General features: G+C 34.2%; 1 protein-coding gene across 1 annotated transcript in view; it reads left to right on the top strand.

Annotated features, from left to right (window-relative positions):
* Positions 1-943: 943 nt before the first annotated feature.
* Positions 944-25,236, top strand: part of LOC149578286 (putative pectinesterase 15) — a 28,096-nt gene continuing 3,803 nt past the window's right edge. The window contains exons 1-2 of the mRNA XM_089799428.1: positions 944-1,251; positions 1,392-1,566. Of these exons, the coding sequence (XP_089655554.1) occupies positions 944-1,251; positions 1,392-1,566 (483 nt within the window). The remainder of the gene's footprint in view (positions 1,252-1,391; positions 1,567-25,236) is intronic.

The following is a 25,236-nucleotide window of genomic DNA, read 5'->3' on the forward strand; positions in this document are numbered from 1 at the left end:
CATATAGACAAACCACTCAAGTATGATTACACACTAACATTTACAAAACAATAAATGACATTTACTTTATATGGGGCGACATTCTTATCATTTTATGTCTAAATACTTAATTCAGCTTTGAATCTGAATTTAGGTTGATTAGTGTCTCTACTCTTGTTTGAGTCAAACAAAACATGAGCTTGTAAAATTTGTTAGGATGAATTTAGATTTAAACCAACAATATCATAAGCTCATCTTGAAAATATACATTTAAACTCAACAAAAATATCAGAATACTTATTGAAATATTTTATTTGAAAATACACATCTAATAAATCTACAAATCTTTCAAAAAATGATTATTCTTCAATCTTAAGTAATATTTAATTTTACCTTTTTATATAGACCTTATTGAGTTAAAGAAACCATATTACTAAAAAAGCATCACAAAGATTGAATGGTTCAAATATATAATTACAATTATATAAGTTTAGACTAACAAAACTTTTTAAAATAGACAATTATATATATTAAAATATCTTTTCTATAAGTCAATTAAAGGATCGGGAATGGTCCTTAAATAGACAAAATATATGGATTAAGGCGTCCCTACATTACAATTGTGTCTTCAGATTATAAAAGTTGACAAATAACTATTAAAGAACAAAGTTTATATTTCCAAACAAAGATGATGTACATCAAAATAATTGTGCCAAAATATTCCGTTTGTATTTGCAGATGTTTAATCAAAACACCAATGTCATGTGTCTATCACCGGACCAAACAAAACCCTTAAAACAATTAAAATGGCCAGCTCTTTGTAAATATATGGATACATTTTCTTGGCACCTTCCATAAAATGTAACAATGCTGATGAACAATTTGCATTTTCTTAAATTTTGCATTCCCTTTCATTTAAAGGAGGTAATAACTTAGAGTTTCCTCAATGCAAAGCTAAATCAGAATGGGTAAGACTGGTTTGAACCTCCATTGTTTTCTAGTTGCAATCATTTGGGCTTCATTACCATCATCATATTCAAAATTCAGTACTGATTTTGCAATGAAATTCTTCCAAAATGCAAGGGAAGAAAATCTGAGATCATTATCAGTCAAACAAATGACAATAGATTATTCTACATGTAATGTCTCTGATCATATTTATGTGGATCAATCTGGATGTGGGAATTACACAACAATACAGGAGGCAATAGATTCTGTGGAAAATGAGAATATGCAGAGGACTATCATACATATTAAGTCAGGCACATATCTGTTAGTCTTTCTCAACCTGATTAGAACTATTAGAGATATTTTTCACTATATGGGTATTAAAATGGTCATTAATGATGGGGATTAATGTGTTGATTCACCATTATTTATTAATGGGTATGTGATTGGCTGATTGATTACAGAGAAAAAGTATTAATTGGAAGGAGGAAAAGGAAGATAAGCTTCCATGGGGAAGGAGCAAACAGTACACATATAGGATGGAATGACACAGCTACAAGTGCAGGAAACAGTACTAGCAATAGTGCATCAGTTAATATTGAAGCCTCAGATTTCATTGCCAAAGATATCAGCTTTCATGTAAGATTACTTCATATTCTTGGCCTTTCAGAGTTGCTGCATTTATTTAGAAATCAATTAGTGTTTGATTAGAGGAAAATTTGGACTGTTGAAAAACATGGATAATAATTTTGATTTTGAGTTTAGATTGTCTTTTAAATCAAAGATTATGTAGAAAAAATTAGAGAGTTATAATTCCAGCTTACCCATGGTGATGGAATTGGGGATTCTCTGATAATAAAAAGAAAAAGAAACCAAAGAATTAAATCAATCAAAACTATCATGAATTAGTGGTATAGTTCTGTCTGTAGTTATTTTAAGCTCGAGGTCTACCAATTATTAACCAGCTTTGATTTATTTGAATGAGTGACTTTTTCAATAATACCAGTTAAGGAAATCAAAATTTATAAATCCTCTTAAATCAGTATATTATAAACCCACATAGTACACCAAAATTTGAAAATTATGTAGATTCTATGTTATAAATGCATATTCTATATTATAAATGTAGAGATTACACCAAATTAGAAAATTAGAAATGTACAGCTTACATCAAAATTTAAGAATTATGTAGATCCTATATCATTCTCATCTCATTCCTCTATTTTTCCTTCTCTTTGTCTTTCCCTTTGTATTTTGAAGCTCCATTTTAGAGTACCAGTTAGTCCACCATGATGTGTAGTGCCTGCCATGTGTCTCTAGAGGTTCGAATACTCGACCACCAACTTCACAAGTGTGTGTATTTATGTTTTTTCTGGGTCGATGTTCTTTACATGCGCTGAGTCATGGGGATTTCGCTCCAATTGTCAGTTGAATAAAGAATATATCTACAGATGGACCAGGAATCCTTCGTATTCATTGCTGAAGTTGAGCTTTATGATAAGCTCCATTGCTTTCACTCTTAATTCAATAGTTTAGAGGAGAGTCTAGTAGCTTGTACTTTTAATCATCTTAAAAGATTTGAGGGATATTTCAAAATAAAATCTTAAGAGAATTTGAATCTTTAGGGACATTATAATATAATTATCACATTATGTCTATTTTTTTTTGGTATAAATTTAATAAAAATGCTATCGGGCAAAGTAGTAAATCAATGTCAAAGGGTCCTTGGTCTGCTTGGTTCAGATGTTTTGGCTTGGGGCGGTACCTGATCTGGTAAATATCATGTCTCTGCTGGGTATCAAGAGATAACTAGACAATTAGTTGGGGATGCTGAGGTCCCTTGGTGGAAGCAAGTTTGGAATAAAGTTTCTTGGTCCAAGTGCAATTTTTTCATGTGGCTAGTGGCTCACAACCATTGTCTTACCTGGGATAATCTTTGTAAACGTGGATTGCAAGGCCCCTCTTATTGTGTTTTGTGTGGTCATGAAGAGGAGTCTGTCTCCCATCTGTTCTTCCATTGCTCCTATTCTATTCAGATATGACACTTTTGGTGGAGCGCTTGGGGTTGCTCTTGTTGGCATGCTTCCTCTTTGCCTGAGTTCTGGGCCCGCTTGGATAGTGCTCCCTCCAAGTCTTCTTCTCTCCACGCTGCTTGGATTGTTGGCCCATCTTTCATGCTTTGGCATATTTGGTTGGAGAGGAATCGTCGCATATTCCAAGATGTTCGGCTTGGTGTTTTGCATCTTTGGTGGAAAATATCACATTCTCTTGAGGAAACTATTCTTGTGAAGTGTGAGCTTGGTGGGGGTATGGATCCGGTTGATCTTGTTATCTGTAATCGCCTCAATTTTCATCTTCAGGATAGGGCGGCAGCTCATAGGTTTCCTTCTATGTCTAGGTAGCTTCACCATCAGAGGAAGGGTCAGGTTAACCGGGATGGGCACTGGACTCCTCCTCCCTGTGGAGTTCTGAAAATTAACACTGATGGTTCTTCCCGTGGGAATCCTGGCCCTGCTGGTATTGGCAGAGTGGCTCGTTGTAGTTCTGGGAATTTTAAATTTTTCTTCTCAGTTCATAAGGGTGATTATACTAACAATCTCATGGAAGCTCAGGCTATTTTATATGCTGTGGAACAATGTTGCTTGCGGGGATGGAATAAGATTATCTATGAGTCTGATTCCCAGGTGGTGGTGAACATGCTTTCTTCGCAAGAGCTTGAGGATGTTAGTTGGCAGCTGACCACTATTGTTAAGCAACTTATTCTCTTCTCTACCTCTTTTTAGTTCATTAGGTTCACGTATATTCCTCGTGAATGGAACAGAACTGCTGATTGTTTAGCCAAATGGGCTTCTAGTCATGATCCGGGTTGGAATATTAGGGATAGGAGGCAACTGTCCTTTGAGATGGTGCAAGAATTTGGTGATCTTGTTGCTCAGGATCGAGCTCCTTGTTGAGCTCTCCTTGTTGTATTCCTTTCTGTCTTAATAAATTTTTACCCCTCTTTTTCCAAAAAAATAAGTATGTAGAATTTAATATATATTCTATTTTTGCAATTTATAAAATGACTATGCATTTTTATCAAAGAAACAACAACAAATATGTTATGAGGAAATGTCATGCCCCATAGTCTTAACATGCATATGAATGTTCACAAATTTTTACTTGAGCAAATCCAATAGCATGGCCCTAGAATGCAAAGTCTCCTCTATCAACCTCAACTTACATGTCTAATAGATATAGCCAATGTTCAAATAGAAAATTTATAAGTACTTAAAAAAAATAAAAATATGTTAAAACTATGATCCAAAAGCTCAACCCTCCATAAAATAAGTAGTAAATCAATATAAAACAATAAGTATGTAGAATTTAATGTATATTCTATTTTTTCTATTAATAAAATGAGTATGCAATTTTATCAAAGAAACAACAACACACATGTTATGAGGAAATGTCATGCCCATAGTCTTAACATGTATATGAATGTTCACAAATTTTTACTTGAGCAAATCCAATAGCATGGCCCTAGAATGCAAACTCTCCTCTATCAACCTCAACTTACACATCTAATAGATATAGTCAATGCTCAAATAGAAAATTTATAAGTACTTTAAAAATAATATATGTTAACACTATGATCCAAAATATGACATCAAACCTCTCAACACATGTTCTAACACCCTTCTACATAATGGGCCAACAAACTAAAACTAAAATATTTGTTTACATCTCGTAATGTGCCCACCAAATTTGGGTACCTCTTAGTTACGTTTCAATTTTCCTTAAAGATGTTTTCATAGGGTTTCACTTAGTGCACTTGGGTCATATCACACATGTTCGTGGCGTGCTAAAGAATACTCTTCTTTTGAAAAATATTGTCCCAAATACCTTTTTTGTAACCACGTCCAATACCCACCCAACACAGCACACACCATTTTCATCCATATAGTTTGAATCCCCTACCTCACCCTCTTCCCATTTGCATCCCATATAGGCAATATATTACCCTAATTTCCCCCCATTTTAAACCCCCTAATATGAATGCACATAATATGGTATTGCCTCATCAATGGAGCTTCTGCCACAAATTGTTTATGACATGTGACATAGAAACATCACAATTTGCTCAATATTCTTAATTTAATTTGTAACATTACTCTTACATGCCCTCATGCAAAAATGTAAAATATTTTATGCACTTACAATATCACATATGTTCTTACACATCTTACATGACACTATTTTCTTACATTTCTTACACACATGTCATACCAAAGAATACACATGACATAATAACAGTTATACAACTAGGATAATTACAAACTAGAAAATTTAGGCCTATGCCTTGTCTTACATTAGAAGGAAAATGATCCACTAGGATAAAGAAGGCTCAAGTATTGAGCGAATGAATTCATACTTCATTGCAAGTTAAGGATTTTATGTGTAATTGTGAATTTAAGTGCAAGATCTAGGGCCAAATAGGTAAAAGAAGTAGTTTTTTGCATGCACATGATAACAAAAAATATAAAAACCAAATTGGGCAGCAAAAACAGAAAGAGAAGATTATAACACACTTGCAAACCAAATCTAAAGATGAGATAGGGGGAATAAGGAAACTTAGTCAATCCCATTCCCTACACTTTTCAAAGATCAAAATTATAAAGTGTAGGCATTTTTTGATCAATTTGCATTTTTCTTTATATCAACACAAGTTATTCCTACACAAAAAAGAAAGAAAAAGTTGTGTAGAAAGGGGTTTGGCTAAGTCAAGCCCCAATATTGTAATTAGCCAAGAAACATAAATGAAATGTACATGAAAGGAAAGTGTGTTATCATAAAAAATAGGCTATATTTGAATATGAAATTCTTACACCTTCAAAAACCTTTTTGTTGACTAAATGCCTATAAAGAATATGCTCGAAATTGAATTGAATGACAAGAAGATCATAGAAACCTTTAGAAATTCCTTTTTTTGAAAAAAAGATGGGTAAAAATTTATTAAGACAGAAAGAAATACAATAAGGAGAGCTCAACAAAGAGCTCTATCCTGAGCAATATCAATTTCTTGCACCATCTCAAAGGGAAGTTGCCCCCTATCCATAATATTCCAGCATGGAGCATGACTAGAAGCCCATTTGGCTAGACAATCAACAGATCTATTCCATTCATGAGGAATATAAGTAAACCTAATAAACTCAAAAGAGGTACAAAAGAGAATAATCTGATTAACAATAGTGGCCAGCTGTCAATTAACATCCTCAACCTCCTGCGAGGAAAGCAAGTTCACCACCACTTGGGAATCAGACTCACAGAGAATCTTGTTGCATCCCCACAAGCAACATTGTTCCACAACATATAAAATAGCCTGAACCTCCACGAGATTGCTAGTGAAATCACCCTTATGTACTAAGAATTTTTTTTTAACATCACCATAACTACAATGAGCCACTCCCCCAATACCAGTAGGGCATGGATTCCCTCGGGAAGAACCATCAGTGTTAATTTTCACAACTCCATGAGGAGGAGGAGTCCAATGCCCATCCTGATTCACTCGACCTTTCCTCTGATGTTAACGTTGCCTAGACACTTTTGGAAACCTTTGAGCTGCAACCCTATCCTGAAGATGAAAATTGAGGCAATTGCATATATCAAGATCATCTGGATCCATACCCCCATCTAGCAAACACTTCACTTGAATAGTTTCCTGAAGAGAATGTGAGATCTTCCACCAAAGATGCATAACACCAAGCCAAACATCTTGGAAGATTTGATGATTCCTCTCTAACCAGATATGCCAGAGCATGAATGATGGGCCAACAATCCAAGCAACATGAAGAGGAGAAGACTTGGAGGGAGTACTGCCCATGCAGGCCCATAACTCAGGCAAAGAGGAAGCATGCCTACAAGAGCGACCCCAAGCACTCCACCAAAGGTGCCATAGTTGAGTAGAATAGGAGCAATGGAAGAACAGATGGGAGACAAACTCCTCCTCATTACCACACAAAACACATTAAGAGAGGCCCTAAAATCCATGTTTACAAAGATTATACCACATAAGACAGTGGTTGTGAGCCACTAGCCACATGAAAAAATTGCACTTGGACCAAAAAAATTTATTCCAAACTTGCTTCCACCAAGGGACCTCAAAATCCTCAAATAATTATCTAGTTATCTCCTGATACCCAGTAGAGACATGATATTTACTAGACAAGGTACCTCCCCAAGCCAAAACATATGGACCTAGCAAAGAGGAACACTCTCTAGAGGCTAGAATCTGAGAAAGCTCCTGACGATCCATGTCTATGCCTCTAGGAGGCCAATCATAAGAGTGCTTCCATTTGTAACCAACAACAGGTCCCAATTGATAAGGAGTCTTGTAATGAGCCACTTTATCCCATCCAACGGCATGAAAAGAATCACAAAGAGTCTAAAGATGAGGGTACATGGATAATATGGATGGGAATCCATCCCAAGTATCAGACCAAAACAAAGCCTCATAACCTCCCTTACATATCTAGAACATACCTCTCTTGACTAACACTGCACCAGTCTTCAGAGTATGCCAAACCATTGAGCCATGACCTTCAAGAGGAAGTACAAAAATAGAGCAAGGATTAGCACCATGAAAATATTTATGGGTGATAATATGAGCCCAAAGTTGATGTTGTCTAGAGCACCATCGCCAATAAAGCTTAGCAGCCAATGCTTGACTACTCAAAAGAGTTGATCGAAGATCAAGACCACCCTCCTTTTTAGGCCTACAAATAGTCTCCTAGCTAATCAAGCTCCATTTAGTGCTATGCAAATTACCACTCCAAAGGAATTTTCAAGAAAGAGCATCAAAATCCTTGAGAAAGTAAACAAGAGCAGCCTAAACCATGCTTCTATAAGTAGGAAGAGCTTGGATAATAGATTGAAGAAGAGTAACCCGAGCAGTACTAGAAAGCCATCTATGAGTCCAATGATTTACCTTATCCTAAAGATTGGTAATCAAATTTTGCTAAAAGGGATGTGCCTACCTAGAAACAACAATAGGGATGCCAAGATAAGTCAAAGGAAGTGACCCAATCTGAAACTGCAAGATACCAACAATCTTATGTTGAATAGAATCTGGAGTGTTAAAAAAGTAAATGGAAAATTTGTGCTCATTCAATTTTTGGGCTGAAACTACCAAATAAATGTCTAGAGTATGTCAAAAGGCTTCAACTTTCATGATCCTAGCAATACCTGCAAGAGTAGAATCATCAACAAATTGAAGGTAGGAAAGAGTAGGTAAACCATTACCCCACCACCACCCCTGAATAGAATTCTGGGACACCTGATACTTAATGAATCTTTCCAAGCCCCCAGCCATGATAATGAATAGATATGGGGAGAGAGGTTCATCCTAATGGAGGCCTCTAGAGGCACCAAATAGCTGAGAAGGTTGACCGTTAAGAAGAACAGAAAAAGAGGTAGAAGTAACACAACTCATAGTCAAACTCACCTAGTCAAAGCTAAAGCCAAAAGTAAGAAGAATACTCCTTAGGTAACTCCATTTAACTCTATCATAGGCCTTAGCCATATACAACTAAATAAACATTTTTCTCTCCCTTGAAGTAGCCATAGAGTGAATAACCTTAGTAGCAATAACCACCCCATCCAAAATTTGTCTTCCAGCAACAAAAACCACCTTGTTCTTCTAAGATAATAATGGGGAGTCACTTTTTAATTCTCTTAGTAATCAGCTTAGTAATAACTTTGTAAACCACATTACATAAGGCAATTGGTCTAAAAAACTCAAACTGATTAGCACCCTCTCTCTTTGGAATAAGAGTCAAGAAAGTAGAATTCAATGCCTGAAGCATCTGCTTGCTAGAATAGGATTCCTTAACCACCTCCAACAAATCATGATTAATGATGTCCAAAATTCCTGAAAGAACTCAACTTGAAAGCCATTAGGACTAGGAGCCTTGCCCTTAGGTATGCCAAAGACCACCTCCTCCAGCTCTTCCAAAGATATTGGTCACATGAGATAATCATTCATTTCCTGAGTGATAAGGGAAGGAATACAAGACAAAATAATATTTTTTTCATTATCAGCAAGAGGAGAGTACTCAAAGAAGAGGGTAGAAAAGTATCGAGTAGCCTCCTGGAACAAAGCTGGCAAAGATTCTGAATAGCCTTTTGTCTAAAGATGTTATTCAACCCCCTAACATTCCATGAGAGAATAATCATCATTGAGTAGAATGGGGAAATGAGCATCCAATGGTTTCACTGACCTAGACTCTATCAATATATCTCCTATGAGTTTAATCTTCTCTTGGTTTGTTTTGTGCCTGCTCCTTAGAGGAGGAGAAGAGGAAACCCACTTAAAGGGTCCATACATTAACCCTAAGGGGAGAGGAAAGCCCTTACCCTTACTTGATGCTAGCACATCCTTAACCAAGTTGGCCAGAAAATTCTTGTATCTAAAAATTACTTTCTATTATTCCATGCTTGAAAGGCTTGATCTCTTGTTCTCTAAAATTTTCTTTGTGAGTGCTTGAGAAATATTGATGAAGGGTGCTCCCCATAAACCATAACAGAAGCAATAGCAAATGTGAGAACAAAATATGGACTCCTTATTTGCATCGCAAATGTAAAATTATAGAATTCATAAGTACAATATGCTAACCCACATAGGCACCTTCATTACAATAATCTGCAAGACAAGCTGTGAATTATCACCCAGAGTTGTCTTAGACAATATTCAGGCCTTTCTTAAATAGGCAATTTTATGCTGCTCATGAAGGTTCTAGATGCTCAAATTTAATACCTAGGGCCAATAGACGCTAACAATACATATATTCAGCTAAATACATCTTTGACAAATTATTTTATAAAATTTTGATATCCCAACTTCAGAAGGCCATAACTCTCGAACCATTGCTGCGATTAGCTATTATAATCACTTTTCAAAAATGCCAGCTCCTAGTCTACAGGCTCAAAATTGCACAAGTGCCCTTTCGTCGAGTTTTCGGACCTCATCCAGGCACTTTAGGGTCTCCAATGGAGATTTTTTGCAAATTTTTCCACCGAAAATCCGCAATAACTTCTATGATATTTAAGCTGGAGCAATGAGATTTTTATGGTAGGCTTATAACTCTAAAATGAACCTTTTTGTAGAAAATGATAACATTCCAAAATCATATGAAAAACTTGTTTAAAATAGAAAATTCCTATAAATAGTAACCACCTTGTCTACTAGTCCTTATTAAAATAGAAAAAACTAAAAAGAAAATATTTTTTTGGGGTGATGCAAGATTGCTCTTACACCGAGGATGCTCCTGCATCAGATACCCAGGGTAATTTGAGAAGTGAATCTGTCATGTCTCAGGTGTTCACAGGAAAACCAAGATGGTTAACCTCCTCTCTTGCTAGCCATGATGAATCCTCCATTGGCCTCCCTTTACATTTGACCAGATATTCCTCATAAGTTCTGTTCCTAGTACTTTTTCCAATACGACCGTTCATTATCTCCTCAATCTCCTTTGTAGCTAAACTAGTTGTTGGAATACTCTAGTGTGCTTCTCCAACTTCATCTTCATCACCTCCTTCACAATACTCTATCAAATTTGAAATGTTAAATACTAGTGAAATATTCAATTCAACAAGCAACTCCACTTCATACGTATTTCCAAAATCATGCCTTTTCACTATCTTGCATGGTCAAAACTTTTTCATCTTTAACTTGTATGTACCCACTAGAAAATGCTCCTTTTTCAAATGAACCATGACATCATCTCCAATTTGAAATTCCTTATACCTCATTTTCATATCTACCTTAGCCTTATATTGTGTATTCATCTTTATGATGCACTTCCTCACCTCCTCATGGATGTTCTTCAATGTTCAACAAAATCTTCTACTTCAACACTACTTATCTCTCCTTTATCCAACTGCCTCAATTCAAAAGCATTTCTGGGACTACCCATATACAATCTAGAATGGTGATTTACCAGTACTCCTCTTGATAGAATTATTCAATGCAAATTCCACCTAGGGTAAAATCACATCCCATCCTTTTCATTTGTCTCCAACCAAGCATCTCAGTAAGTTTACCAAACTGTGATTCACAACTTCTGTCTGTCCATTAGTCTATGGATGATGTGATGATTTTAAATCCAAATCTATCTTCAACTTCTTCCACAATGTATGCCAAAAATACCCAACAAATTTGGTATCTTGATTTGAAACTATACTCTTTGGCAGACCATGTAGTCTCACCACTTCTTTGAAAAACAACTCTGCCACATGAACAACATCACTAGTCTTCTTGCAAGGAATAAAATGTGCCATCTTTGAAAATCTATCAACCACCACAAAAATAGAATCATGCCCATATCGAGTCCTTGATAATCCAAGAGCAAAACCCATGCTGACATCTTTCGATAGCTTCTCTGGTATAGGTAATGGCTGATACAACCCCGTATTTTGCTTTACTCCTTTCCCCATCTGACATACTCCACAACTCTATACAAAATTCTTCACATCTTACTGCAACTATGGCCAATAATAACTCTTAGCAATGAAAGCAATGGTTTTATTTCTCCCAAAATGTCCAGCCAATCCTCCACTATTCTTCTCCTTGATGAGATTCTCTCTCACTGAAATTTTGGGAATGCACAACTGGCTTCCTTTAAACAACATACTATCCTGGATCATGAAATCCAACCACTTTGTCTTGTCAATTGTAATAGAGTTTGGATAAGCCTTCTGCACTTCTCCAAAATCAGGATCATCTGGATACAAAGTACTAAGTTCCTTGAACCCAACCACCTCTATCTGCATTTCTATTAGTAAAAGTTGTCTTCTACTAAGAGAATCTGCAACTTTATTAGACTTCCCACTCCTATGTTTCAAAAAAAATGCATAAATCTACAAAAACTCAACCCACTTTAAATGCCTTTTGTTCAAATTTTCCTTGACTATTCAAATATTGCAAAGCTTGATGATCAGTATACAAAAAAAAAACTCCTTAGGAAGAAGATATTGTCTCCACTTCTTCAATGCTTGAACTATAGCATAAAATTCTTGATCATAAACATAATATTTTCTTTTTGTATCATTCAACTTCTCACTAAAATAAGCAATAGGTCTACCTTCTTGGCTCAAAACAACTCCTATTGCTATACCACTAGCATCACAGTCTACTTGAAACACCTTGTTAAAATCAGGAAGTGCTAAAATAGGTTGCTTAGTAACTTTCTATTTCAACAGATTAAAACTCTTATCTACTCCTATAGTCCACTTAAATTATTTCCTATACCCTCTCATTGTTTCAGTCAAGGGTCCACAAATATTGCTAAAACCTCTTATGAACTTTTTGTAAAAACTAGCTAGTCCATGAAAGGATCTTTCCTCTATTGCACTCCTTGGAGTAGGCCACTCAAGGATAACCTTCACTTTCTCTAGGTCCATTTTCAAACCTTTTACTAAGACTAAAAATCTCAAGTACACCAACTCCTTTACAAAACTGCACTTCTTCAGGTTTATCAATAAATTTTCTTTCCTCAACTTATCAAATACCTTGCAAATATGAATCAAATGCTCCTCCAATGTCTTACTAAAGATCAATATATCATCTAGGTAAAAAATGACAAACTTACCCAAAAACTCCTTCAATACCTCATTCATGAGCCACATGAAAGTGCTTAGTGCATTGGTTAGCCCAAAAGACATGACTAACCACTCGTACAGTTCTTCTTTGGTCTTGAAAGTAGTCTTCCACTCATCACCTTCTCTAATACATATATGATGGTACCAACTCTTCAGATCTATCTTTGTGAAATACTCAACTTCACTCAAACAGTCCATAATATCATCCATCCTTAGCAATGGAAAATTTGTACTTGATTGTGATCTTATTGATAGCATGAGAATTTGTGCACATCCTCCATTGTCTATTCTTCTTTGGTGCTAATACTACTGGTATAGCACATGGACTTAAACTGTCTCAAATCAACCCCTTCTAAAACAACTCATGAACTTTTCTATTCAACTCTTCACTTTCTGGTAGTGTCATTTCATGAACTGTCTTGTTTGGGAAACTAGCTCTAGGAACCAAATCCATCTGGTGACCGATCTTCCTCACTTGGGACAATTCATCAGGTACATTTTCTAATACAATATTAGAAAATCTCCCAAAATATCTACACTTCTGTAGGCACCTCCTCTGCTTCTTCTTTACTGTCTTTTGGAATTATAGAAAAACACATATTCTCATGCTTCAAACCTTTGAGAAACTCTTTTCCATCAACAAAACATATTCTAGCAACACTAAATACCTTTTCTTCTTTCTTCTTCAACAACTTTAACTTTTGTTTCACTCCATCCTTGGTCAAAGTGTAGGTATTTTCTCACCCATCGTGTACAACATGCCTATCAAATTGCCATGACCTACCCAAAAACATATGACATCTATCCATAGGTATGATATCACAAAGTACCTCATCCTGGTAGCTTCCAATCTTGAACTTCACTAAGCACTATTCATTGACCATGACCTTGAGGTCATCTTGCACCCAAGCAATATAGTATGGATGTGAGTGTTTCTGCCTCTTTAGCTTCAACTTGGTGACCATCATTTCTGACACTTGATTGTCAATACTTCCACCATCAATGATCACATCACAACACTTATCTTCACATCTGCACCTTGTGCAAAATAAGCTCTTTCTTTAATTAGGTTCATTCTCACCACTCAGTAAAACTCTTCTATTAACTAGGACTTCTCCTCTTTCAGCATCTTCAGAATGCGATGATCTAGCATCTTCATCAACATGTGCAACTTTGGCCTAGCCTTATGTTCTTCAATCTGTCCTTCCTTGGCACTGGGTACACTCAAATGCTCTATGCCCTTCTTCTTCATAGTGAAAACATTTTCCATGGAAGCCTCCTCTTCCAAATCCTTGTCCTCTACATCTTCCTCTCTGATCTTTATTGTTTTGATAATGGAAATAATTGGAATTATTTCCCCTTTGGTTCTAATTGCTACTTGCAGCCCCATCCTTGTTCATTTGATCATCATTACAACCACCATATGATCATCTACCAGATCTTCCACCATGACCTCTTCCACTATTCTTGTTGTCCAACTTCTTGCTTATTTTCTCTTCAACCCTTAGGGAAAATTGGCATGTCTCCTCAATAATGTTCATTCAAACTAGACTCAACTCATCCTAAATGCTTGGCCTTAACCCATTAAGATAACATGCCACTTTCTCCTTATCAACTTTTGCATGGCCAGTTCTAATGAGAGCTTAGTAGAACTCTTTAATATATTTTTCCACTTGCTTCAACCCTTGCATCTTCTTAAATAGATTAAGCTCATAACCCATGGGAATGAATTGTCGCTTCAGTTTAGCTATCATTCGATCCCATTTGGTGAGTTTTTCCTTTCCCTTTCTAGTTCACTCCAATTGAACCTCTTGCCACCAGATCTTTGCATGTCCTTTCAATTTTTCCTTCACAAACTTGACCCTATCTAGATCCTCAATATCTTCATACTCTAAGTGCTCCTCTAGTTCATTGATCCAATCGATCATCTCTTCTAGGTTAAGATTTCTCAAGAATGTGGGAACCTCAAACTTAGGTCTTTTTCCAATCTTGGATATGGCCCTAAAAAGCCTCTCTTCCTCTGGGTTTAGAACTACCTCTGCTTCAGCATTTTTTTCTACTTCATCCTCATCCTCACTTTCATCTCTTACAGAAAGATTCAATCCTATATGCATTTGTTCTTTTAATGCTTGAATTTATCTTTAGAGGGTTCTAAAACCCTTAGGTGTAACACCTATATCTCTTCCACCACGCTCTCTTCGTGAAGGCATTTTCACACTTCCACTAAAACCCTAGTGCAAACTACCTCACAATTAGTGATCTATCTACATGCTCAGCCCAAACCATGGTCCTGGTGTGAATTGCCTCACAATCGGTGATCTGTCCACACACTCAAGAACTCTAGCTCTGATACCACTTGATGAAGGGTGCTTGCCATAAACCATAACAAAAACAAAGAAATAATAACAAATGTGAGAACAAAATATGGACTTCTTATTTATGTCGTAAATGTGAAATTACATAATTCACAAGTAAAATATGCTAACCCACATGGGTGACTTCATTACAATAATCTACAAGACAAGCTACGAATTATCACCTAGAGTTGTCTTAGACAATGTTTAGGCCTTTCTTAAATAGGCAATTTTATGCCGCCCGAGAAGGTTCTAGGTGCTCAAACTTAATACCTAGGGCCGAGAGACCCTAAAAATACATATAGAGTTGGCCAAATACATCTTTGACAAATTATTTTAGAAATTTTGATAGCCCAACTTTGGAAGGCCATAACTCTCGAGCCGTTGCTTCGACTAGCTATTATAACCACTTTTTGGAAATGTTGGATCCTGATCTATAGACTTGGAATCACACAAGTGCCTTTTGTTGAGTTTTTGGACTTCATCTAGGCACTCTAAGGCCTCCAATGGTGAGCCTGAAGATTTTCTACAAATTTTTCTACCTAAAATCTGCAATACCTTCTCTGATACTTAAGCTGGAGCAATGAGATATTTATGGTAGGCTTATAACTCTAAAATGAACCTTCCTATAGAAAATGAGAACATTTCAAGCTCATATGAAAAACTTAATAAAGCTAGCAAGTTCTCATAAATAGTAACCACTGTGTCTACTGTCCTTATTAAAATAGAAAAGACTGAAAAGATTTATTTTTTTGGGTGATGCAAGATTGCTCTTACACCTAGGATGCTCCTGCATCAAATATGCTTGCTTCTTGTATGTTTGAGATGAGATACCAAAATGAGGGAGGCAACCTTTATTATATACCTCTCTCATCATTTTGGGATCCAAAAGTGAAGTTGATTAATATAGGTTTGTATTCTACATTAAAATGAATTTATCATTGTAGAAATTTAATTCGAAGCTCAACATAGGGTAATGAGGCAAATAGGTCACCAAGTTCCCTCCCATGTGGTCTTAAATTGGGTACGAAATTCCAACTCTAGGTGGAGATAGAAAAAATGATGGCATAAATGACATTGAATAAGAAGAATTATGGCTGGTCAAGTACAATGAACATGGAGAACCAAGGATATTAAAATGAGGCTTAGTTGAACAAGAAATGATTTAAGTACATACAATTTATAACACTATATTAGTCATACTTTAATGAGAGTATGGACTTACTTCATATACTCAAATGGTAAAGTAGACCAAAGTATAAGAAACAAATCTTAAAGTAAAAGAGAAAAAGAGACACCAATCCCACAAGTGACTTTGGTCCTCATCGAATACAAAACTAAAATTAAAAAAATCAATATACAAAAGAGAGAGATGAGACATGACTGAACTAGCCTAGAGAGAGAGAGAGAGAGAGAGAGAGAGAGAGAGAGAGAGAGAGAGAGAGAGAGAGAGAGAGAATCTGGCAAGTTGTGTTATTCTAGGCAATTCACCTTGTGAGGACAACCAAACAAAGTATTATACGATAGAAGATCCCCTTGAAAATAAATGGTAGAAAGGATAACTAGGGAAAGCATTTTATCCAAGGAAACCTTCTACGGGAAGATTCAAAAATTGCATTTGTAGTGTGTATATAATGTGTAACAAGGAGTGGAGTGCATGCTATATTAATCTAATTATATATTCCTTAATAGTAGCAATATCTTTAAGTTGGCTGAATGCATACATCCAAAATATGTTTTCACTATGATGTTGCCTTGAGAAAGGAAAACGAAATAGAAAAAGAGAACATGACAAAAATAAAACTAGAGATTTACTAACTTTGGGGTTCGTATGTGATTAGTAAAATATCACAGTGAAAGAATATTCCAAACAAGAAAATACGTAAAAGAAAATACACTACACAAGAGGAGATATTAATGAGCATCATCTACCAATGCATCTGTCTAAAAAATAATTTTAAGGAAGGTGGAAAACATACAAGAGGAGAAACATCAATAAAAGTAGATGAAGATACTATGAGTTACAAACAAGGAGGTGCTCTATTGGTGAGTCACTTTACTTGTCACAAGGAACTAGAGATAATGCTTTGGAAAATGTTGAAGACAATTTATTACAAACTCCAATAGCCTCATACATATAATCAAAATCATTAGGATCAAAATCATTCAAATCATTAAAATTGTTATCATCATATATCATATCTAAATTATTCAAAATAGTGTTCTTAATATATAAAAAGAACAATTATCATGTTTAGAAAATATGATTTTCTTAATATTTTCTTCATCCCTAGGAATAGTCATGGTTTGGTCAAATGGGATCAAGGCATCACGAGGTGTACTAGGAGAAAGATGGTTTAGGAAGCAAGATCATAGGTCATAGCATGATGTCTACAATATCAATTATAATTGTAGAAATTTCTTTTGGTTTTATTTAAAATTTGGAATGGTTTAGGATCAATCAACATCTATGCCTTTTCTTTCTTAGAAGGAATATAAGGAACCTTTCTAGGTTGAGAGACCTTAGAGGATGTGGGATGCTTGTAAGATATATGAGGTGAAAAATAAATATAAATAAGAGGAATTAAATGTGTAGGAATTAGTCTAATTCCAAGAAAAGGAGATGGGAAATCCTTGGGTTTTCTCAATTAGGAAATCACATTATGTCTAAATTTTTGGTACAATGGGAAGAAATGGCCTTGGCAAGGTTGTAATAGTTGAGGTTTTTCAGAAGAGGCAATAGATTTCATTGAAGTAATTCAAGGAAATCCTAGTCTTACTTGAAACATGATAGGGTTGGGAATTTAATGACAAATGTGACATCTAAGAACTTCTTACCAACCTCAACTAGGAGGGTAATAGAAACATGGGTAGGATAGTCAAACCATTGAATGTTTTAATCATCACATTAATCTTTTGCATATGTATCTTGATAAAATTATCTTTTGAAAAGATGCTCTTTATTTATAACATTCATCACACACATAGGATCAACAAAGACTTCACAAGAAAAAGTACCATCGATCATTTTTGTGATGTAAAGTAACATTCACTGCACACATAGGATCAATAAAGACTCCTAATAGGGATATGTCCTTTTATAGGGGCTATTGTAGTAAATGCACTATATATGGCCTCTAATATGGTCATATCCTTTTACATGGAACTTATATATTAGTACACTACTTTGTGGGTGCCATCTCCATCAGGCTTTTCCCCTCTAATAAAGGATTTTTCTTGAGAATACAAATCACTATATTATGAGTATGGTTTCTCATTGTTGTGAATCATTGTTTTAATTGTTGGTGATTGATTTTATAAATTTTGAATTAATTATATTTTCTTACAACTGATTCACCACCCCACTCAATTGTGGTTAACAATTTTCTATTTTTTGTTAATCTATAATTTTTAATTGTCTATATTTTCTTATTTACCCTTCTATTTTGTATCATCTTACCATCATCCTCGTCATTCATTTCCAAGTCAATAAAGGATCTTTAACTCATTTAGTGCTTAAGTCCCACTTGACCCTATTGGGTCATCTTGCTTTTGATTGTGCATTAGGAAAAAGGGGAACAATATTCTACATTTCCATTGCTAACAATATTCCGCATTTTCATTTAGATTCATTTTATTGATATTATTTTGGATCTTTATGGATTCTTATAAATACTTTTAACATTTAAGTACCATGATTTTTTAAAAATGTTTTATCATTTTGAAATGGAAAAAAAATGATGCAAGACAAAAAAAAATTGTGTGCTAGTCAAGGATTTTAGGATAATGGAGTTTAAGGTTGATAATAAAAATGGCAATATCATTGAATAAGTTTTGGGTAGAAAGATCCTCATTAATAATGTGAATATAATTGTTCCCAATATTCATATTACATTAAGTCTATTCCAAATCCTATAAAAATCAACAACTATTCAATTTTTTCCCCATTGGTAGACATCTATTATTGTTGCCTAGTTGCAATAGTCTCAATCACATGCATATATTTTGAGATTACTTTCTTGTGAAATATAAGGGTCCTTTTTTTGTAATTCACATTTTAAAAAATTATTTTGTTTAATTTAAGATATTAATTATTTTTCAAAATATGATGTAAATTTATTTTCCTTATAGAGGAAATATCCCTTATACATTTTCTATTTCCATCCATTAAAAGCTCATGTGAGAGTAGTCAAGAGTCATACTTGATGCAGAGCCACACCTTGGAAAACTCAGGAGGAATCAGACACTCAACTGAGTTGCTTCAAGGGACATCTACAACCTCCAGGATCACACACTAAAATCAGATTCAAAACAAAACTTTGAAAATAAAATCCCCCAAAATATCTTCTTGCTGCCTCTGGATAGACCTGCACTCAGACATGAATAACTTTTGAACCAAAAAAAAATTTACTCAATCCAACCATTGAGATTTGGTGTAACTAGATTTCAAACAACATATAAAAATTTGAGAGAAATCCAACGGTTCAAACCCGATATATTGACCACGCATCAGAGTACATTTTTCTACAAAACATTGCTTCTTGCTGTCTCTAGATAGACCCATAAATAGACATGTATAACTTTTGAACCAGATCAAAACTCTTCAATCGCTCTAGTGAAGATGGGCGTAATTAGGCCTATAATAACATATCCAAAGCTCATGAAAATCCAACAGTGTATTTGGGAGATATTACCCATGCACTGAGACTAATTTTCTGCAAACATACCAAATTCGACCCAAAACTAAAACTTTTTAATCTTTTGCAAACTATCAACTTGTTTCCAGTGAGAAGATAAGAAAAATCCATTCAAAACTCAGACCATCGAAAACTTGCACAAAGACAAAATGAAAAAAACATTCCATATCTCTCCAAATTTGATTCGTTTCTACATAGCCGACTGGCTCTCCCTTAAAACTGACTCTCTTTTTCCTATTAAAGGATGTGAAATGTTTTCTTCTTATTTTAGAAAAGAAGAACATCTTCTATCCAAAAAAAGGATAAGAATCTGAAACATTTTTTCTACCAATATTAGACAGTCGTTTTCTAAATTAGAAATATTCCAAAAACTACCTACTACCTATTATTGGATTCTAAAAATCATTAAACACTCCACCTACGAACTAAAAAAAACTATTCTAATTTAAGATCCACACACCTGGTCCTAGGTGGCTATATCTGGAGAGCTTATCGAACTGCTACTCTAGGTATGCCATCACATGTAGGACATTATTACAAACTTCAAAAACTAAAAGCATTTAAAACATAACATTAAATTTCCTATTACATTTTCAACAATGTTGCCTCCTGTAGTGTTTCTCTTCTCTGCCACTGTAGCATACTCCCCTGTAGAATGAATCTCAAGTCCTCTTGAGATGATGTGTTGTAGAAATGAATCTCATTCTTCTTTTGAACTTTCCAATTTCTTTGAACTAGGATGAGCATATCTATAAGAAAAACAAAAATAATATCCAACTTCTCCACCTTGTAGCTTTGATTCTTTAATGCTGTAAATGTCATAGAAAATTCTCCGGCATGATTCACTATACATGAAATCTGCATCCCTGCATAAACATTATTAGAAGAAAACATATCATCAGCATTAAGATTATTTGAGTTCTGTTTTTGAATATGAGCTTCCTTATACACCATGTAATGTGCATCATATCTATCTTCATCAATAGTAACCATAAACATATCTGCTTCTTGACTACCAACCAGTTTCACATCTTGAATCTTAAGAATCGTATTTATCTCTTCTTCCTTTATTAAACATTTATTATCATCTTGATCTTCTGTAGTAATCTCACTTTCAAATATCTCTTTCTTATTACAACTTTGCTCAAGAACAATAATAGTATTGCACTCTTTCCTTTCTTCTTCAAGCTGAGTTTTCGTACTACCGCCATGCCTTTTCCATTCTCCCACAATGGCTGCAAATTTTTCCCATAAATCAGATTCTTCTTTAGAACTTGCTGTTACACATTCCTTAGCTTCATCTTCATGCCATTCCTCTTGACATTTTTCTTCATTATAAATATTTAAGGCTTCATCAATTGCCTCCAAAATCTTTTCCGTAGGAGTACCTTCCAACATTGCACTCTTCTCTATTTTCAAAGGACATGTTACTGTTCCAACCACATATTGTTTGCATTCAAATCCAATAGGGCTTGTCTTGTTACTGCTCTCGTCAAGAGATACTTGCTACACTTCTTGTTGCTGCACTTTGTGTTCTTGCTGCACTTCTTTCAACTTAGCTTTATTCTCTTTCAACTTAGTGTCATTCTCCTCAAGTCTCCTTCTCAAATTGTTTATCTCCTCTTCTATCTTGTTTAGCTCTTCTCTTTGTTTTCTCCTTTCTTCTTTCTCTCTTTTCTTCTTTTCCTCTATCTCCTTCTATTTAGAATCCTTTCTCTGCCGATACCTTCTAAAAAGATACAATAAAGCTGCTTCTTCTTGTCCCATCATTCCTCAGCTAGGTTATTTTCTTCTTATCTAGTCTCCTGGACTTCTTCTCAGACTATTTCTCTCAATCTTTCACAGTCACACAAACATATACACAACTACTTTTTTCCAAACCTTTTGCTGAGCTCTGATACCAAAAATGATGTAGAGCCACACCTTGAAAAACTCAGGAGGAATCAGACACTCAACTGAGTTGCTTCAAGGGGCATCTACAACCTCCAAGATCACACACTAAAATCAGATTCAAAACAAAACTTTGAAAATAAAATCCCCCAAAATATCTTCTTGCTGCCTCCGGATAGACCTACACTCAGACATGAATAACTTTCAAACCAAAAAAAGATTTACTCAATCCAACCGTTGAGATTTGGCATAACTAGATTTCAAACAACATATAAAAATTTGAGAGAAATCCAACGGTTCAAACCCGATATATTGACCACGCATCGGAGTACATTTTTTTGTAAAACATTGCTTCTTGCTGTCTCTAGATAGACCCGTGAACAGACATGTATAACTTTTGAACCAGATCAAAACTCTTCAATCTCTCTAATGACGATGGGCGTAATTAGGCCTATAATAACATATCCAAAGCTCATGAAAATCCAACGGTGCATTTGGGAGATATTACCCACGCACTGAGACTAATTTTCTGCAAACATACCAAATTTGACCCAAAACTAAAACTTTTTAATCTTCTGCAAACTATCAACTTGTTTCCAGTGAGAAGATAAGAAAAATCTGTTCAAAACTCAGACTATCGAAAACTTGCATAAAGACAAAATGAAAAAAAATTCCATATCTCTCCAAATTTGATTCGTTTCTACATAGCCGACTGGCTCTCCCTTAAACCTGACTTTCTTTTTCCTATTAAAGGATGTGAAACGTTTTCTTCTTATTTTAGAAAAGAAGAATGTCTTCTATCCAAAAAAAGGATAAAAATCTGAAACATTTTTTCTACCAATATTATATAGTCATTTTCTAAATCAGAAATATTCCAAAAACTGCCTACTACCTATTATTGGATTCTAAAAATCATTAAACACTCCACCTACGAACTAAAAAAAATATTCTAATTTAAGATCCACACACCTGGTCCTAGGTGGCTATATCTGGAGACCTTATCGAACTGCTACTCTAGGTATGCCACCACATGTAGGACGTTATTACAAACTTCAAAAACTAAAAGCATTTAAAACATAACATTAAATTTCCTATTACATTTTCAACAATGTTGCCTCCTGTAGCGTTTCTCTTCTCTACCACTGCAGCAATACTCAACTAAGATATTTGTTTTCTTCAAATTTCTACAAACCTACCAAAATATTGATGAGAGAAAGAAAATTTTCTTTTGTGAAAGACATAGTTGATCCCATATTCTTCTTTTGAACTTTTTCAACTATATTGCAATGTGGTAGGTTTCGATGGAATTTTGATTAGATCTATATAAGAAGAGGATTTATTGAATTCAATATTTAGGGTAACATCAGTTTCAGGAAAATGGTTGATGATTTCATAATTATCTTGTGGTATAAATAGAATATTGAACTTATATAGTAAGGATCATTGCTTCTATTTTCAAGTGTGGGAATTTGATATGTTGGTAGAAGGTGGAAGGTAAAAAAATTCCATTACATGGATCCATATATGATCCAATAAATTGCAAGGAAGTTCAAAATTAGTGGCATGTAACAAGGATTATCATCAGACAAGACCCATATCAAGCAATATCTATATTTCTATAATTAACTCTCAATATGTGTTGTCATAAACTTTGATGGTGATTATCTAAGGATTCAAAACTTCTTTTGAATACATAATATTTATAATTAAGTTTAAAGTATTTATATTTAAATTGGACTCACTATGCATCATTACCAATTTTAATGTATGTTAACTGATGATTACTACAGTTTGTAGATGAATATTATAAGATGTAACTATATGAAAGGAATATCATTTTGGTTAAATGAAAACTATTTATTTGAATATATATGGATAATGACAAGCTAGAATTATGATGATGACTATTGATTCATGGATGAATTCACACTATTTATTTATTTATGAACATTGGATATTTATATACACTTCAAAAGCTTTAAGATTCATATTTTTCTAGTCTTCTCTAATTCCAATGGTATTATTAATGAACATCATAAAAAGTAGGGGAGGACCTTGGATAGTGATGTTTTCCATATCTTTTCATTACATTACAAGTAGCACATTTTAATTTAATTTAATTAAATTCATTTGATATTATGAATAGTGGAAGTGGCCTATCATAATATCATATGCATGGAATATTTATTATAATGAATATTATTAGCATGACAATTTTAGATTTTTTGTGGTGATTTTCATATATTTGATGATGAATATTAAAATGAGAAATTATGACACATTCTTAATTATTTATTTGGTGATAATGATTTGTCTCCTTCTACCTCAATATCCCATTATTAATGAGGTCTTGAAAACACTTTTTGAATTTCATACATGTATTAGTAGAATTCTAATTCAATCTTATAGTTCTCATAATATCCATTATGCTATACCTAGTTGGCTTAATTTTAATTTTATCAAATTGTTTGGTATATGGAAACATGAGCATGTTTTATTTTTCCAATTTAGGGGAAAACTCACTTCTAATTGATCACTTAAAGACATGAATTGTCTATATTTCATGTCATGTCTTGGTTGTATAGTGAGAATTCTCTTATTAGGAGTATTTGGACAACTTGAACATGTTTTGATTTGGTAACAATGCCATTAACTACATGTTTAGTTTTTATAAATACTTTAGGATTATTAGATTACTTTTGACATTTGAAAATGTTATCATGAGTCCTTCAAGTGCCCCATGATGGTATACAAAAAATAGGCCATCTACTCTAAAAAAACAAAAGAAAATACCTCTAGTACAATTGGCTTACTTTAAATTCAAAAAAAAAAATCAAGCTTAGTTTTCATAAATGAATAAGAAAAGGAGAGGAGCTTCATTTCCTTCAATTTCCCTCCCTTTTCAAATATTTTTCTCTTCAAAAAAGGTTTTTCAACTTCTTCATCATAGGTTCACACATTATCAAGTAGGTATTTGTAAAATAACCACCGTAATTTTGCACATCTTCTAAGCTTTCTAATCATATTTATTTTTCTATTTTAGACAAAATTAACATAGTAAAATTCAATTTTCTTTTCCCTTGCCTCCATAGTTCCCAGAGACATGTTTACCATTTTCTTAATAACTTTTGATCTTCTTGAGCAATTTTTTTCAAACAATTACATATTATTTATCAAAACTTGATTCTATAAAATTTTTTAAAGAAAGTTTTTATTTTAAATTATTTGTCTTTATGTTATGTCCACCACATGAACAAACACCTAGTTTTCAATCTATGCGCCCACTTCTAAAATTTATGAAAAACAAAATACTCAACAAAAAATTAAACAAATTATAGCTATTACTCATATCGATCTTTCTACCAAAGGGTTTTCCCAAATGCTAAATTTAACTACATCTTATTTGATGCATATGAAATAATCTATGTTATCATTTTTTGAAAAAAAACTGAAATAGTTTTCATGCACAATGGATTTGATGCTCTTATCCATTTTTTTATAAATTAGTAGTTTAGAAACTATATTCAGATTACTACAAAAATTTTTTTTTGTTGCAAATCTTATGATTTTGAGTCCATAACTATCAAATTTTACTTTCAATTTTATTTTTACCTAATTTGAGAAAATAAGTGGCCACTTATACCCCTTCCTGTTGCACACCAACTTGGTGCACTTACCTAATTATTGAAGTCTTCTTAATTTTCACCCATAGTTCATGATAAAAAATTTAT

Source organism: Cupressus sempervirens, chromosome 1 (assembly GCF_028749045.1).
Source record: "Cupressus sempervirens isolate cs-2001-9-10 chromosome 1, ASM2874904v1, whole genome shotgun sequence".
Classification (NCBI taxonomy): domain Eukaryota; kingdom Viridiplantae; phylum Streptophyta; class Pinopsida; order Cupressales; family Cupressaceae; genus Cupressus; species Cupressus sempervirens.